The sequence below is a fragment of the Trachurus japonicus genome, chromosome 17 (genome assembly GCF_045865225.1).
Source record: "Trachurus japonicus isolate A0001 chromosome 17, Traja_1.0".
NCBI classification, from domain to species: domain Eukaryota; kingdom Metazoa; phylum Chordata; class Actinopteri; order Carangiformes; family Carangidae; genus Trachurus; species Trachurus japonicus.
In genome coordinates this window covers 11,273,797-11,292,151 of record NC_140923.1, presented here as the reverse complement: position 1 = coordinate 11,292,151, position 18,355 = coordinate 11,273,797, and the positions used below count along the sequence as shown (strand labels likewise).

General features: G+C 41.3%; 1 protein-coding gene across 1 annotated transcript in view; it reads right to left on the bottom strand.

Moving 5' to 3' along the window:
- Window positions 1-9,501: 9,501 nt before the first annotated feature.
- The window catches only part of LOC146970168 (uncharacterized), a 78,835-nt gene continuing 69,981 nt past the window's right edge, over window positions 9,502-18,355 (bottom strand). The window contains exons 2-4 of the mRNA XM_085804214.1: window positions 10,342-10,653; window positions 9,967-10,260; window positions 9,502-9,652 (exon numbers count right to left, since the gene is read on the bottom strand). Of these exons, the coding sequence (XP_085660340.1) occupies window positions 9,522-9,652; window positions 9,967-10,260; window positions 10,342-10,653 (737 nt within the window). The 3' untranslated portion in view covers window positions 9,502-9,521. The remainder of the gene's footprint in view (window positions 9,653-9,966; window positions 10,261-10,341; window positions 10,654-18,355) is intronic.

The following is an 18,355-nucleotide window of genomic DNA, read 5'->3' as shown; positions in this document are numbered from 1 at the left end:
TTGAATAACAGTTTGTTGATTCTTAATATAAATAATGTCATTATATGAAACTTTCATGGGGGAAAGTTTTTCTTTCTTTGGATACTTTCGTATGGTTTTGATCTTATCTATTAAAGGGACTCGAGACCAGGTGTGTTGTGTTGAATTTTAAGCTTTAAAGTCAATAAGCATGTGCCTATGCTGTGTTAGAGCAATAGGAAGTCTGGTGAGCCACAGAAAAGAAGTAGATCACTGTGTGACATTTGTCGTGTTCAGGACGTCTTAAAGTTTTTCCCTAAAGGTATCAGAATGGGACATATTTCATTTTTATTTGCTGTTTTCCTGGTGTCTCCATGTCAAGGTAAAAGAATATCTTTTAACAAATATTTCATATCTGGGTTCTTCTTCATGTTAAATTCTGTTTGCTGAACCTCAGCACTGAAACACTGTGGTAAAGTAAGTGAGCAAAAACAGACAGAAAGCAAAATTTCAAGTAAACAAACAAACAAACAAAAAACACAATAAAAGATTTAAGAAAATCTTTGTCACTGACGGTGTTGTAATTTGCTTCATTCTCCAGCAGGTGGCACTAAGAGAAGAGTTAAATATGTTTCCACAACTTATATTACTATTATTCCTGTGAATCATGATGAAACACAGATGCTTCATAATATTGAAATACGTAATGATCTAAGGGTCAGAAATGACAAGTAGAAACACAGTAGAATTCAGTATTAACTAAAAATCCACTCTCTGTGATTTTTATTGTATCTGTGTTTTGGTTTCACAGGGTCCAGAGTTCAGACTCCTGTGTTTGTGAAGACAGGAGAGGATTTACATCTGGAGGTCAAGAATAATAAGAGGTTGATGACTTCCTGTTGACCAGTGTCAGTCTGATGAAGGTGGTTGTTGTGTTGCAGGTTCAGAGAGTCTCTCTGCTGGTGTCTCTCTCTGCCTGGTGAAGACAGTCGTCTTCTCTGTGGGTCTGGTCGTCATGGTGGCTGCTGTCATCAGTGTCCATGTCATGGAGAGACTCCAGAAGAAAAACTGAAATGTCAAGTTAAAGGAGCCTCTGTGTTGTCTCTGACCACTGGGAGCACTGTGGACACGTTTGGGATTTTTATTTTTATTTTCTCTAGTTTGATGCATGTGAACAAGAAATTAAAGTCAGGATTTTATTTCCTTGTTAAATCAGCTTCTGAAACTCTTTTGTAAAGCTTCAGTGATTCTCAGCTTTAACCCAAATCCTGCTCATGATTTGATGTATAATTTATATAATGAGAAATAGCATTTTCTAACGGAATTTTTTTATTTTTATTTTTTTTTTTTAGACTTTATTCACAGAACTGTACATAACAATACTGTTGTGCCAGGTAAGAAAAAAAGAAAAAAGAAGAAAGATAATATGTGTATCAATTGCAAAAAAGAAATTATATTATCATAGAGATAAATACTTGTCCAAAATAAGATTGGTTTTCGCTGCTTTTTGTAACTTCAGTCCCTTGATGTCGGTGCCATATTGAAATAGTTCCTTTAGAAAAAGTGCAAAGTTCGGTTTTCCGACCATTTTTTTTTGTGTATATGAAATTTTCCTAAAAATAAAACAAGCTGTACAAAAAATATTAAATCACTGTCCATTTGATAACCATCAAAATAAAGAAAAATGTCCTTCTCCTGCAGGTTGATTGAATGACCAGCTTTCCTTTCCAGAAAATTTTGTACATCCAAGGAGTATACAATATCAAGTTTGAAACGTTCCAATGTTTTTTTGGCTGGGTAAATTTTATGTATAATTTTAAAGGATACCTCCTTGATTTTATTATTTATGAAAAATGTATTACCTATCAACCACATTTTTTTGCAATCTACATCCCTATAAAGACGTTTCCAAAACATATTAACAGCAGGGACGTTACCATTTATTAAAAGATTTCTAATGTATTTATTTGTGCATTTGTTGGTGGTAATATCAACATTTCCAAGAAAAATATTTTTTTTAGGAGCAGGTATATAACGATCAGTTACAGAGCCACAAAGAAGTTGTAATATATTTCTTGGGATAGCATTACAAATTATAAAGTATTCTTTTTGAGTAACTACTAAGTCAAATTTTGAAATAAATTCCTCATAAAGTAACAATTGACCATCCATTTTCATGAGTTGTGATACTAAAATAATACCCTTATTGAACCAGTTTTCGTTATATAAAGATCTTTTTTTATACTGAATACTCCTGTTATTCCAAATGTAATAGTTCGTAGGTGAAAAATTGTGTTTGTACAACATTTTCCAAGCCAACAGAGCTTGCTTGTGAAAGTTTGCTAATTTCACAGGTAATTTATCAGGGTTATAATCACATTTTAGCAGAAAATGAAGTCCTCCAATTGAGTTAAAAATGAATTTAGGGAAAGCATTCCAAATATTATCTTCTTCATTAATTAATTTTGTAAGCCATTTAATTTTAAAAGTATTATTTAATGTTTCAAAACTTAGGACCTCTAGACCCCCATTTTCTAACAGAAAATGCGTGTGAATGCTGAAAGCCATTGCTGAACCATGCTGAATTAGCAGAATAAATTGACAAAGACATGCGGAATGGCATACAAGAAACATGTCCAAGGAAGGAATTGAACCCACAACTTCATGAGTTACAGATTTAAATTTGCTAAAAGATAGCCCGGACCCGACCTATCGCTGCGCAGCAGCTATAATAATAATAATTATTATTATTAGGTTGTTTTCTCTCAACGCTTCAATAGGTAGATCTTGCCTGTCACCAGGGCTGAGGTAAGGGATCTTGGGCTTAAAAAGGTTGGTGACCACTGGCATACGCAGTCTCTGGCAGGTTGGTGACTTTGGTCCTGGTGGATTCATCTGGTCCAGTGTGAAACGACACCAAAGTTGGTTGTAATATTGTCTTCTCTGGCACTCTGGGTTTGGGCTGCAGCCAGCTCCTAGAAAGAAATCACATGAGGATTTTAAATGAATTTTTACCAAACACACACATCATTTAAGTAGATGATGTCAGGGCAGTGTGAATCAGCCCAACACACATTGCAGATGCTTACCTGAAGAGTCAGTGTATTTCCACTCTCCCTTTTTCTATCTGTAGGTCAGTCATAAAATAGTCAGTATGTGTTGATTTCATCAAAATTTACATTTTTCTCAGAAGTCAAAGTCAGAATTATTTTTCTACCCCCCCCCCCCGCCCAATTCACGTTTACACAAAAAATCCTTCTACAGGGTTTGTCACATGCATGGTTAGATAAAATCAAAATTACACAGCTCATCCTGTTTTACAGTCAAAGTTATGTTTGCTGTTTTTGGAGACAAATATGAAAAACCTGAGTCAAGCTGTTCACGTTCACAACTGAACCTGAATGAATTTAGAGGAAACATGATGCTAATAACTCTAGAACAGCAGATCTGAGTAGTAAAAATCTAGCTGAACTCTACTCATTGTGATGCTGTGCAGTAGTTACAGTAGGTTTAGGGTATGAAGACATATAGTGCTGTCTGCTGCACTGATGCATTTGTTTAAAAAACAGACTTTGACTGCATCAATCTCTAACTTACTCTTCATGTAAAGGACGCTGCAAAGGATCAAACCCAGAATGACAGCAGCTGAAGCTGAAGATGCAATTATGGCGGCTGCATGAAGAACTGTAAAGATAAAAAACAAAAACTTACTCAGAAATATCTACACAATTCAAGTGTTTTCATGTCACAAATACCTCTGTAAGCAGTATAAATACATGAGTACATGTCTGAGAGTCCTCAGGACTGTTAGACCATAAATGTTTCTAAAGTCACTGGATCCACTAGATCATACTTTACACATCACACAGACTTTCTATTTTCTATCTATTTCTATTGAGAGAAGGAATCATTAACAATCTGTGACTCTTACCAACAGGCTTTTCGGGGCAGAAATCCCTCATATTCATCGTATCATTGGTCCTGCTGACCTGGTTGCTATAGTTACAGATGATCATGTCCTCCTGCAGGTAAACATGGAAAGTACCACTACTGAACTTAAACTTCTCTCTTCCCTTCCGCCTGCAGGTGGTGTTGTCACAGGTAACAGTGGTCCTGATGCTGATCTGATGTGAGTCCAGTGATCTGCAGATCACAGTGAGGTCACAGGAGTATCCGCTGTTTGTCTCAGAGTCGACTGTCAGCTTCACTGGAGACACTGGATCTGAGGGGAGAGTTTACAGGAAGAGTTTTAGAAACAGCAGCATAAGTGTTAAAAATGATTTATTTGACTAGTTGTTATTCTTCATCATCTCCAGCACTTGTACAGTATAAACTTCACTTCAATTTCCACAGACAATGTTCCTTTACCAGGTGAAAATGTATCATAATATTCTCCATAATCTTCATAATGGTTTGTCCATTCAGAATCCTCAATATGCGGACCAGTCTCCCAAAAGCGATGAGACGATGCAGTCAGCACAATAAACAACACAACATCTTTCGATCACAGTGAGTAGATTTTGTTTTAGAAACAGCAGCAGATTCTCTGTCAGTGTCTGTAGTGTTTTTAACAAACCCACCTTTAACTGTGACGTCGTAGACAGCTATTGTTTGGTCGTCATGATAGGTTCTCTCCACCAGTGCAGTATAAACTCCACTGTCTGAGATTTGTAGATTCTTCAGTTTCACAGACACCTCGACCCTTTCGCTGTATTGACCAGAGAATGTTGATGTTGAAAATGTGAATAATGTGTATCTATAATTGAACTCCCACTTCACAGATGACCTGTACTGATATCGCCAATGGGCTAGATCATCCTCATTTAACTCCAGAAGTAAATCTTCCCCTGTCCGCACAAACACAACCAGGGACCCTGTGAAAAGAACAGAGGATAATTCAGTCTCAATGATCATTAAAAACAGGACAGTCCATGAAAGAGGAGCCACTGATTGTATTTTATGTTATCAGCATATTCCACATTGTTATTTAACAGAGACAAGTGTTTTCCCTCATTGTGCAGTACGTCTTCACTTCACGCCCTGTTTACACAAGCGTAGGTCTACGACGTACAGAGTGGGGTGAAATCGGGCCGGTGTTTAGCTCACTTGGTAGAGCTGCCGCCCCATGGTGAGGCTCCAGTCCTCACTGCAGGCGGCCCCGGTTTGAATCCTGCATCGGGCAGCCCTTTCCTGCATGTCATCCACCCTCTCTGCCACCCCAATTGACATTTCCTGTCTTTCTCTCGACTGTGCTATCAATTAAAGCAGTACTAAAGAACTTTCAACATTGGTTGAGTTTGGCGGCGCCAGTGGCCCAAAGCGGTAGTGTTTTGCCTGAAAGAAGACTCCATTTCCCATGAGCACCAGCGTGTAGCGCCGTAAACATCCTGATCTCCCGGTGCATGGAAATGAACAGAAGACGTCCAAACTCAGTTTCTGTTTCCAGCGGATCATTTCTCAGTAAACACACATACACAATCCTACAGAAAGGTGCCGCATTGCTGCTCCCTCCTCGTCGTGACTCGCGAAAGTGAAAGTGAAACTTAAGTGAGAGTCGGGTTCCTACTCCTCAAAGCTGCTTAGTGCCAGTGAAGGCGATACAGACCATAATGATACAGACCCCCTCAGGCCATGACAGAGGTGTCATTCAACCTGTTGTAAGTCGATGTACCATCACAAATGTTATGAAAATATTATATGAAGGTTGAAAAGTTCCTTAGTGTTGGTTTAAAGGCAATAAAAACCCCCAAAAAACATTTAAACACTTAAAAAAAAAAAGAGTGGGGTGAAATCAAAATAACATAGAGGAGTGCGCACCTTATCTCTCACATAAATAGGTGCGTCAGTGCCAGTGGATCGTCGTGCGCCGAATGTGGACCCAAGTTTTCTTATCGCGCGATGAGAGTCTCACGTTAACGAGGCACGTTAACACTGTTAATGGCCCAGCACTACATTTGAAAGGTACTGTATCTGAACAAAAAACTGAGTTGGCAAAACTAGCCTATTATTGTTTAGAAATTTTTTTATATACAGTATATATTTTTTGGGGCTTTTTCACCTTTAATTGACAGGATAGTTGGGAGAGACAGGAAATGGGAGGCAGAGACACAACACATGAGGCGGGTTCTCTACAGACTGAGCTAAACACCGCCCCTATTGTTTAGAATTTTAAGTGTTTTAAACTCAAAAATTAAAGTTATTTGATCTACTTAATAAGTTATCTCAACAAAAGATAATTTGTTGGCCTAATATTATGTTGTTTTATTCATATTGTATATTTTATTTTGGATGTCATGGGACGCAAGACAAATTTCAGAGTGATCTGATAATAAAGTGTAATCTTATCTCATCTTATCTTATCTTACCTTATCAAAACATAAGAATTTTAGTTCAGACTCCAAATATCAAAAACTTATCACAGCCACTTACCTGGAATTTTTGAGTTTTCAGAGCTTTTTTTGTCTTACCTGCAGCCTTTATGCAGACCAGCAGTCCCAGTATCACAAACACAGACTTCATGTTCTCTGGCTTCTCTCAGACCAAACTGAACCAGTGTGAGGGGGTGCATGGGTTCTGCTCAAACAGACTGAAACACAAACTTCCTGTCAAAACCACATGTAGATTCACAATGTTCCATCGGCAAGTAAACTCCTCTATTCAAACTTCTTCTTTAAGTTTTGTTGTGTTGATCTTCATTAGTGTCAGTGATTGTCTGTGGTTTAGGGCTCACAGAAGTTTTTAACATCTTTAATTCAACAAGAAACATGAAAACACAGCTCAGGTTAGAAAAAAAATTGATCGCTCTGTGTATGAATGAATATGAATGTCAAATTCAAAGCTTACCAGAACCCTTCAGTTGGTTTATAGGGGTAATAAATGATAAATGAAACATACTTTTGTACAAAATAATCAATTTTCGTGAATAGAGAAGCTACACAATGTCCCTTTAATGGCCATTATCTCACTGACTTCAGACGCTGACAGAGAGAATCTGCTGCTGTTTCTAAAACTCTTCCTGTAACAGCTGCTCAAACATAAAAGTTGAGTTAAGTTTTCAACAACGTACCAGTGCGTCAGGGACAAAAGGGATCAATCATCATACTGTCATTGGTCCTGCTGACCTGGTTGCTATGGTCACAGATGATTGTGTCATTTAGCAGGTAAACATGGAGAGTAGCACCAGAGGTTGTGACCTTTGACCTCTCTCCTCATGTGAAACATGTGTTTCGTTGTTGTCACATGTAGAAAGAAGTGGTCGGTATATGTGATGCATGAAGACAGAGCTCCTAACCTGGGCTGTGTTTTCATGTGTTGCACTGCACAGACGATCACTAGATCACTAGCCATGTTTCCATCCAAAGTGATTCGAATTACTGGGAAATGCGCATTAAAAGAAATTCGAATCGTGTGTGTTTCCATCTACGGACTTTGCACCGCCCCCCCCCCCCCCAAGTATTTCAGCCTAAACACGAGTCTCTCCGTCACTCTGCTCTGCTGTAACCCGAGGAGAAAATTTTCCTTGTGGGATACAAGTGTTATCCAATGAGGGGAGAGAACGGCATGAAGGGCTGTGTGTGCAGCCAAGGGATGCGCGTGAATGTGGTGACGTAGCACGAGGACCAATTGATGCCTGACAAGGGCGGGGGCTGCTAACTCATGGTGCGTTCACGGAAACTCGTACTTTGTGTTTTTCCTTCCTGTGAAGTCATACCAGTTCGATCTGGTACGAGTTCACGGGTCGGAAGTAACGAGTGGCCGTTATAGGGAACTTTCACAGACAACAGGACGGTAAAAACACGAGCTACGGGTTACCTGGAACGCTACCAAGTCGTAGTTGTGACTTGAAGCTGTAACTTACGGTTTCAAAAGCCTGCCTTGAACGCAGCATTAGCCGAAACGGCCGTGCCGCTGTTATCTGCTTTAATTCGAATCATCAACCAAAACCCGGCCATAGCGAGCGTATTTCAGTTTGTGCGAATCAGGGGATTTTAATTCGAATCACGGCGTTTCCATCATCATTTTCCAATGCGATACATCTCGATGCATCTAAACAGCTGATGGAAACGCACCTACTGACACTGATGAAGATCAATACAACAGAACTGAAAGGGAAAGTTTGAGTAGAGGGGTTTACTTTGCCGTGGGAACATTGTGAATCTACATCTGGTTTTGACAGGAAGTTTGCATTTGTGCAGAACCCACCACCTCCCACTGGTTCAGTTTGGTCTGAGAGAGGCCAGAGAACATGAAGTCTATTGTCACCAACAACACTTCTGATAAATTGTGACTTTCAGAGACAAATATCTGTGATGAGATCATCTAAAATGATTTGTCTCTGTCGAATAACAATACAAATTGGAATGAATGTTGACAACATGAGGTTCAAACCAGTGGCTCCTCTTTCATGGACTATATACTGTTTATAATCAACTTTAATGATCATTAAGACTGCATTATGCTGTGTTGTTTTCACAGGGTCCAGAGGTTTGACTCATGTGACTGTGTTGAGGGGGGACGATTTACTTCTGGAGTTGGATTAGGCTGATCTGATCCGTGTGTTTTGGATGGATCAGCCTTTAGTGTGGAAGTTCAATGATAGAGACACATTATTCACATTTCAACTCATTATGATCCAAGGGTGTCCGTGAAATTGAAGAATCTACAAATGTCAGACTGTGGAGTTATACTGCATAAGTGCAGATAACTGGTGATTACATACAAACAATGGCCGCCTTACCCAGATTCAATCGTTCTTAAGGAGCTAAGAAGGCTCCTAAAAAGGGTTCGGCTAAGATAAGAAGGAGCGCTAGCAGAGTCCATCTACTCCTTGGGAGTAGTTCAACATTTTGGCAAATTTTTGGCAAATATAATCCCTATAGTCATAGCAGTAGGTTTGTTACCTTTAATTGTCGGTGCAAGCTATTTTTAGAAAGGCGGAGTAGAGCTGTGAGCTGCTTAGAGCTACGCTACGGAAGCTGATGGGATTTCTTGGTTTCCCTCATCAAACTCATCAAATACACAATCCAACAACTCTAAAACGCTCTGGTGGACAAGTTGTGACCTGCACATTCACCACGCTATGAGATAATAACAGAACATTATGAGACTGAGTTGTTTTTGGAGCAAATGTAGAAACTGCTTGTTGAAAAATTGCTCCCGACGGGAACGCACATCAGCGGTTTTGCATGAATTCACCTGAATTTTCCTGTAAACTCTCCCCTCAGATCCAGTGTCTCCAGTGAAACTGACAGTCGACTTATCGGTTATATGATTATATTGTTTATTCACACATAGTATATACATCACTGTGTTTACTGAACCCTAAGGGGAATAATTATGCAGTTTCACAGACGGCATGATCTGTTTCTAAATACAATGCAATTGTCCAGCACTGCAGTCCTGTAATTATCTCGTATCAGTGTAACTCGGCTCTCTGTGTTGGTTCTGGGGGGTTTGGTCTTGAACTTTCGACCTTTGCTAACCTCAGCGTATAGTCTCTGGCAGGTTGGTGACGGTGGTCCCAGTGGTCAGAGACAACACAGAGGCTCCTTTAACTTGACATTTCAGTTTTTCTTCTGGAGTCTCTCCATGACATGGACACTGATGACAGCAGCCACCATGACGACCAGACCCACAGAGAAGACGACTGTCTTCACCAGGCAGAGAGAGACACCAGCAGAGAGACTCTCTGAACCTGCAACACAACAACCACCTTCATCAGACTGACACTGGTCAACAGGAAGTCATCAACCTCTTATTATTCTTCCTCTGTTTGCTCAGCACCTGTGTGTTTTACACTCAGTAACAACATCCACAACATCTGTCAAACTTGGTGACGTCACATCAGAATAAAACAAAGTGGGTGATGTCATTAAGTTATTAATCATTATCATCATTTACTGTCTCTTTGAAAGAAGTTTGGTTTTACTTTTTAGTATTTAGAAAATAAATTCAAATTTATTCTACTGTGTAATATTATCAACAGGATGTTTTCTCTGTCAGACTTACCAGTGTGTCGGGGACAAAACTGATCAATCATCATACTGTTATTGGTCCTGCTGACCTGGTTGCTATGGTTACAGATGATTGTGTCATTCAGCAGGTAAACATGGAGAGTAGCTCCAGAGGTTGTGACCTTTGACCTCTCTCCTCCCTCCTGACTGCAGGTGGTGTTGTCACAGGTAACAGTGGTGCTGATGCTGATCTGATGTGAGTCCAGTGATCTGCAGGTCACAGTGAGGTCACAGGAGTCTGAGCTGTTTGTCACAGAGTCGACTGTCAGCTTCACTGGAGACACTGGATCTGAGGGGAGAGTTTACAGGAAGAGTTTTAGAAACAGCAGCAGATTCTCTCTGGCAGCGTCTGAAGAGTTAACAAACCCACCTTCAACTGTGACGTTGTATCGAGATAGTTGTTGGTTTTTAATAGTTGATATCACTCGTGCAGTATAAAATCCACTGTCTGACTTTTGTAGATTCTTCAGTTTCACAGAGGAATTTCCCATAGACACCTCGACCCTTCCTCTGTAAAGATCAGTGTGGACTGTTGGTCCCCCAGCAGGTAAAAATGTTACTACATTGACACTTCCATTGAATCTCCATTGAAGAACAAATCCCTCAGGTACATCAGCCTTCTTGACCTCCAGATGTAAATCCTCTCCTGTCTTCACAAACACAGGAGTCTGAGCTCTGGACCCTGTGAAAACAAAACACACAAGCTAAGCTTGTAGTTGTTCAGGTTCCTTCTGACTAGTGCTTCTGTATACAATGTAAATGTTTCTCTTCTCACTCTAAACCAGACTAACCACAAACATGTGTCCACACCTCTTCCTGTACATTTACAGCGCAAATTCATTTCTAATTCAATATCTGACTGATTTACACACAATCCTTTATTTTTTAACTTAAAATTTTGGTTATTTTATTTTGTTTTTGAACTTGAAGTTCTGCTTTCTTTCTCTTTTTGCTCACTTACTTTCAGTTCCTGACTTTACACAATGTTTCACTGCTAAGATACAACAAACAGAATGGAAGAAGAAGAAGAAGAAGAAGAAGAAGAAGAAGAAGAAGAAGAAGAAGAAGAACCCATGTAGCATTAGTTAAAAGAGATTTACCTTGTATTTGACATGAAGACACCAGGAAAACAGCAAATAGAAATGAAATACGTCCCATTTTGACACCTTCCAACACCTGATGACACATGTCACACAGTGATCTTGAGGAAGTCATCATCGTCTTTTCTGTGGCTCAACAGACTTCCTACTCTTCTTAACATGACAAAACAATAATCAAAAGATAAAGAAAAATAAGTATAATAAGTAATAAAGAAAAATAAGTATAGCAAACTTGTACATGCAACATTAAAGCTATAGGCTAACCCACTTTGATATTTTATTAATGTTGTGGGAAATACTGGAGTGACCTGAGGATAATATATCACAATCATATTTGATTGAATTTTTCAGCAAATAATTAAAAATTGTAAAGGTTACAAGCAGAGCAACTGATACAGCACATGCACAAAGACATATGACACAGAAACACAAAACTTGTTGATGTAAAAAACCAAAGATCAAAGATCAAAATCAAAGATGTAAAAACCAAATTCAGAGATATTCATAATGTATAAGTGCATAAATATCACACAGTTCAGCCTCAGGTTCTGCAGACGCCAGCAGTTGATTTTATTCTTGTTCTTTGCTGATAATTGTGGTTCATTGATCCAGCTGTCATTGTCAGTCTGGAGGTGTGGGACCGTGTTGACCTATAGCGCCTCCCGGAGGGCAGCAGTGAGAACAGGGAGTGGCCTGGGTGGAAACTGTCCTGGATTATGTTCTGTGCTCGTTGTTGGCATCTGGTGTGGTATACTGTAGTATGTCGGGGAGTGACGGCAGTTGTGTGTGTGTGTAATTTTCTGGGCTGACTTCCTGACTCTGTCCAGGGGCCTCATTTATCATTGTGGATACACGCTTTTTTACACGCTCTTTCCCCCATTTTGTGCGTACGCACTTTTCTCCGCCTAATTTGGGATCTATCAAACCAAAACTTGTCGGGAGTAAGAGCAAAAATTTACGACCAGTCCGACCATGGCGTACCGGCATTTACACGCTTTTTGAAGAACAAGAGGAATTGGCGACGCCGCTGCAGAGTCAGAGAACTGCAGTATGAGAGGGAGAGAGGAGCGCGGACACTGAAGTAGCAAGTGGTGGTGATGATGACCCCCCCCCCCACCCCCCCTCACCACCACCACCACCACCACCACCACCACCACCGCACACGTGTTGACGTCGGCACTTTACATGAAAAGCACAGCGACTCTGATTTTTCCCCTGTGCATTTACACTAGTTTGCTCCTAAATACTGGCTTTATAAAACGAATTTCGTTTTCTTTTGATATCATATTGATATTTTTCCCCTGCATGTAGGCTACAACTCTTCCACAACCAGTCTGTCCAGTCTGGAAAATAATTTCTGCGACGTGCGTGTGTTACGTAGCCAGACTGGACACACACAAGCAAGCAGCAAGCCCAATAATGTCGGAGCAAATCAAAGCAAATGAGAAAACATGATCGATATTTTTTGTGTGAATAATATTTATTGTATTTAACAAAAATGGGTGCTAGCTGCCCAACATCATTTTAGTAAAAGTCACAGACTGGTGGACTTCAATGTTTTTTTTTTTTGTTTTTTCTTAATATATAGCTATGCACAAATGAAAATCAAATCTTCCAGTGAACGGAAGTTGGGGGTTAGTGGAAAGGGGTGCAAAGTAGTACTGACTGGCAGTGGAAACCCTGCTTTAAATTATTATGACATAATCTAAAATAAGGGGCAGAATAAATATGATTCTTCTTCTTTCTGTTCTGTTTCATTTAGATTTGGGAGTTTTTTGTTTTTATTGTAGCCTTTCAATGCCAGATGATGTTTCTGACTGATATTGCCGTGTTACCGTGTATCTCGCTTTCAGAGAAATTCCGCTTCTTTCTCCGCTCTCCGTCCGTCTGTTGTCTTCACCGTCTTCCACTGACGTCATTCCACACGTTTCCAGAGTGCACATGGCTACTTAATATGCACGTAACTGATTTGCATTGACCACATATGGTTGCGTGGGGCTGTTTAGGGGGCTGGGTATGAGGCGTGTTCTCATCCACGCTTTTCTCAGGTCCGGTGTGATCTATCAAGGGAAATACCGTGCAGCCGTGTGTACGCGGAGTTTGATAGATCTGAAAAGAGTGTATATTTTTTGGTCGTACGCACATTTTGCCTTTCCGTCGTACTGAAAATTTAAGAGGACTTTTACACGCTCTTTGATAAATGAGGCCCCAGAGCTTTTCTGTCAGCTGCAGTGCAACTGTTGTACCACACTATGATGTTGTATGTAATGATGCTTTGTATGGCACAGGTGTAAAATGACAGGAGCAGTTTCTGGGGCAGATTGGCTTTCCTCATTGCTCTTACAAAGTACAGGCGCTGTCGACCTTTCTTCACCAGGCCGGTGGTGTTGGTGGACCAGGTGAGGTTACAGGAAATGTGTGTGCCGAGGAACTTAAAGTCACTGACCCTCTCCACTACATCTCCTCTGATGTGGACAGGGGCAGGGTCTGTTCTTTTCCTGCGGAAGTCAATCAGCATTTCCTTGGTTTTGGAGGAGTTGAGGGCCAGGTTGTTGGTGGAGCGCCAGGTGATGAGTTTATGGATGTCGTCTCTGTAGGGCTGTGTTGATGGCATCTGCGGTGGATCTGTTAGCCCTGTATGCAAACTGGTGCTGGTCAAGGCTGGGGGGGAGATAGGCTTGATGTTTTTTAATAACAGTCTTTCAAAACACTTCATCACAGTGGAAGTGAGCACCACAGGTCTATACTCATTTAAGCTGTTTTCTTGGGGACCGGGACTATGGTGGCAGATTTCAGGCATTTTGGGACAGTGCAGGTGGAGAGGGAGAGGTTAAAGATGGGGGTAAGAGCGTCTGCCAGCTGGTTAGCGCAGTCTCTCAGTACTCTCCCTGGAATCCCTCTGTGCTGACAGAGAGTGTCGGGGTGTTTGTGGGTGGGGGTGGTGTGGGGTCAGTCTCATTCCTGCTCACCTCATAATGTGTGAAGTAGCGGTTGAGCTCCTCAGCCTGGTTGCTGCTGGTGCTGATGTCATGATCCCTGGTTCCCCTGTAGTTTGTTATTTGTTGGATGCCCTGCCAGACACGCCGGGGGTCCCCCTCGTTGAAGTGTCCCTCAATCTTCCTCCTGTATGCTGCTTTTGCCTCTTTAATTCCCTTCTTTAAGTTGGATCTGGCAACATTGTATACTGTAGCTCCCTGTTGCCAGAGCGGAAGGCAGTATCTCGCTCCCTCAGCAGCAGCTTGACATCTCTGTTCATCCACACTTTGTTGTTTTGATAATGCCTGGTGTGCTTCTCAACAGTAACATTATCAATACAGAATGATATGTAATGCAGTACAGTGGATGTGTAGCCTTCAAGGTCCTGCTGTGAGAACAGTGACCAGTCAGTGAGCTCAAAGCAGTCCTGCAGTTGTAGGATGGAATCAGTAGGCCAGAAATGTATGGTTCTCACTGTAGGCACAGATGTTTTGATGACAGGTCTGTAAGCCGGGGTAAGCAGGAGAGAGAGGTGGTCAGACTGGCCGAGGTGGGGCAGGGCAGATACTTTATATGCCCCTTTAACATTGCTGTACACATGGTCCAGTGTTTTGCCCTCCCTAGTTGGACATGTAACGTGCTGATAGAAATTGGGGAGGATGGGCCACATGTTTACATGGTTAAAGTCCCCTGCCACAATAAAAATCCCATCCGGGTGTGCAGACTGAAGATCTCCAATAGTTTTTAGCAGAATGCGTTGGCATTTGTGCTTGGTGGAATATAGACTGCCAAGAGAAAAACAACAGTAAACTCTCGTGGCAGGTAAAATGGTCGGCATGTCAGGGTAACAAACTCCAGCCGGTGAGCAGTGTCTTTCAGTCACTGTGGCGTTTGTGCACCATCTGTTGTTAGAGTAGATGCAGACTCCTTCGCCTCTGCTTTTACCGGAGTTACGGTTCCTGTCAGCCCGGTGCGCTGTGCGTCCTGCCAGAGTAATGGCCTCGTCTGGGATACCTGCATGTAGCCAGGTCTCTGTGACCACCACCAGCGAACAGTTCATCAGACTGACACTGGTCAACAGGAAGTCATCAACCTCTTATTATTCTTCCTCTGTTTGCTCAGCACCTGTGTGTTTTACACTCAGTAACAACATCCACAACATCTGTCAAACTTGGTGATGTCACATCAGAATAAAACAAAGTGGGTGATGTCATTAAGTTATTAATCATTACTTACAGAGGAGGGTCGAGGTGTCTGTGGAAACGTTCTCAGTGAAACTGAAGAATCTGCAAAAGTCAGGCAGTGGAGGTTATGCTGCACGAGTGACAGGAACTGTTAAAAACCAACAACTACCTGCATCCTGTCACAGTTGTAGGTGGGTTTGTTAACTCTTCAGACGCTGCCAGAGAGAATCTGCTGCTGTTTCTAAAACTCTTCCTGTAAACTCTCCCCTCAGATCCAGTGTCTCCAGTGAAGCTGACAGTCGACTCTGTGACAAACAGCTCAGACTCCTGTGACCTCACTGTGACCTGCAGATCACTGGACTCACATCAGATCAGCATCAGCACCACTGTTACCTGTAACACCACCACCTGCAGTCAGAGGTCAAAGGTCACAACCTCTGGTGCTACTCTCCATGTTTATCTGCTGAATGACCAAATCATCTGTAACCATAGCAACCAGGTCAGCAGGACCAATGACAGTGTGATGATTGATCCGAGCCTTTGTCCCCCACCCTCTGGTAAGTCTGACAGAGAAAACATCCTGTTGATAATATCACACAATTCAAAATAATAATAAGAGGTTGATGACTTCCTGTTGACCAGTGTCAGTCTGATGAAGGTGGTTGTTGTGTTGCAGGTTCAGAGAGTCTCTCTGCTGGTGTCTCTCTCTGCCTGGTGAAGACAGTCGTCTTCTCTGTGGGTCTGGTCGTCATGGTGGCTGCTGTCATCAGTGTCCATGTCATGGAGAGACTCAAGAAGAAAAACTGAAATGTCAAGTTAAAGGAGCCTCTGTGTTGTCTCTGACCACTGGGAGCACTGTGGACACGTTTGGATTTTTTATTTTTATTGTCATGTGTGAACCTTTCTCTAGTTTGATGCATGTGAACAAGAAATTAAACCTGGATGTAAACAAGTCAGGATTTTATTTCCTTGTTAAATCAGCTTCTAAAATACATGAAACTCTTTTGTAAAGCTTCAGTGAATCTCAGCTTTAACCCAAATCCTGCTCATGTTGAATTTGAATTAACATTGGTCAGTTGCAGAAAAACTGTTGAAATTAATGGGATTTTCCACCATTTAATCGATCATTCTAGAAAATAATGTTGATGACAAACAAAAGTTCAGCAACACAACTTTAAATATAAATTCACAGGAAATAACAAGTGATATGTCATGCTTCCTGTAGAAAAAATGTTGCACTGCTGTGAGTCTTTAGCTTTAGACGATCACGGACACGGATCAATAAGTAGAACAGTTTTTAGGGAAGGAGGGGAAGGAAGTTTGTCACAGACACATAGTGAATCTAACGGTGGTTGATAAGCCTCCATTTTTTGTTAAGTCTGTTCAATTAAGACCCCACCATCTCACACTGACTCAGACTTAGTTTGGTCTGAGAAAAGTCAGAGAACATGAAGTCTGTCTTTGTGGCACTGGGACTGCTGGTCTGGACAGAGGCTGCAGGTAAGACATGAACACTGTCTTTTTTTTTCATTCAATTATTATTTTGGACCCCTAACGCCAGCTGTAGAGAGACAGCGAGAGGGAGTGACATGCAGCAAAGGGCCTCCAGAGGAATCCAACCGGGGACTGCAGCGAGGACTAGCTCCTGCATGAGGGGTCCATGCTCTACCCATGTGCCAAATGATGCCCCAACCATCCTCATGTCAATTTTTAATAAAAAAGGAATTGGTTGTAAGTCAGACAGATTAAAATTTAATTAAAATGAATTTATACTGTTAGATGAATTAACGCTGTTAAATGAATTCGTAGAAATGCAGAGGAAGAGGTGACCACGTGTTGGTGGTTTGTCGGGTTCAGGGTGAGAAGAGAACATTTATATTTCTAACATACTGAAACTTGTCAACAGGAACTTTAACAACCACAAACTCATAGTGCGAATTACAGGGGGGTTTGGGGGGGTTTGACCCCCCTAATTACGACTTCAACCCCCCTAAAAGAGGTACAAATAACAGATAGGGGTGGTTGAAACATGTATCTTTCTTATTAGTAATCATAAATACTACAATATACAGTATTTCCATAGTCATGCCAGGAAGATGCTTGTAGTAAAATTTCAGACACCCCTAGTGGACTAAACCATTTCATTGTCTTTGCTAGGGTGTGTGTGCATGGGTCTGAATTTCGGCAGTTTAGATCTAGAATATTTTGTTGGTGACTACAAAAATTGTTTGTGTGGTACATTATGTGCCGCATGAACTGTAAAATTGTGTAAAATTTGGTTTATCATCATCTACAGACTGTAGACATTTCATTGAACAAGCAAGATACTGTAAGACTTCTGTTAACTCAAGCACGCGTCTGCGCTGTACTGCGCGCTGTGTAAAATGTTGACCCCCCCAATTGTCATTGTATAATTCGCACTCTGCACAAACTAACCTTCTTTGTTTGATCAACGTCTAATCTTTGGATTGTTTTTCTCTGATCTCACTGATTGTATCAGACAGTGTTGCTCTATGGTGATTTTGAATGATTTGCTTCACTGAACACTGGTTTTTGTTGCGCTAAATGTTGCAACGTTAAGTTGTAGTTATAGTAGCAAAGTTGTAATTTAATGGTAATAGTTAAAGCAGAAGTAAGTGATATATTTCTGTTAATACAAGTCTTAAATAGTTCTATCTTCCGACAGCAATCACTTACATAGAGTGTTTGGTCTGAAACACGGGTCTGTCAGTCACTCTGCTCTGCTCTGAGCCCAGGAGAAAACTTTTCTCGTATCCTACAGTTTTTATCCAATGAGGAGAGAGAACGGCATGCAGGGCTGTGTGTGCAGCCAAGGGACGCCGTGAATGTGGTGACGTAGGGACGAGGACTGTTATGGTGCGTTCAAGGAAACTCGTAACTCCTGTTTTTCTGACCTGTGAAGTCGTACCAGTTCGATCTGGTACGAGTTCACAGGTCAGAAGTTACGAGTGGCCGTTATAGTGACTTTCACCGGTAAAACAGGTCGGAAAAACACGAGTGGGTTGCCTGGAACGCTACAAAGTCGTAAGTCGTGACTTGAAGCTGTAATTTACGATTTCAAAAACCTGCCTGGAACGCAGCATTAGCGAAAACGACCGGATCG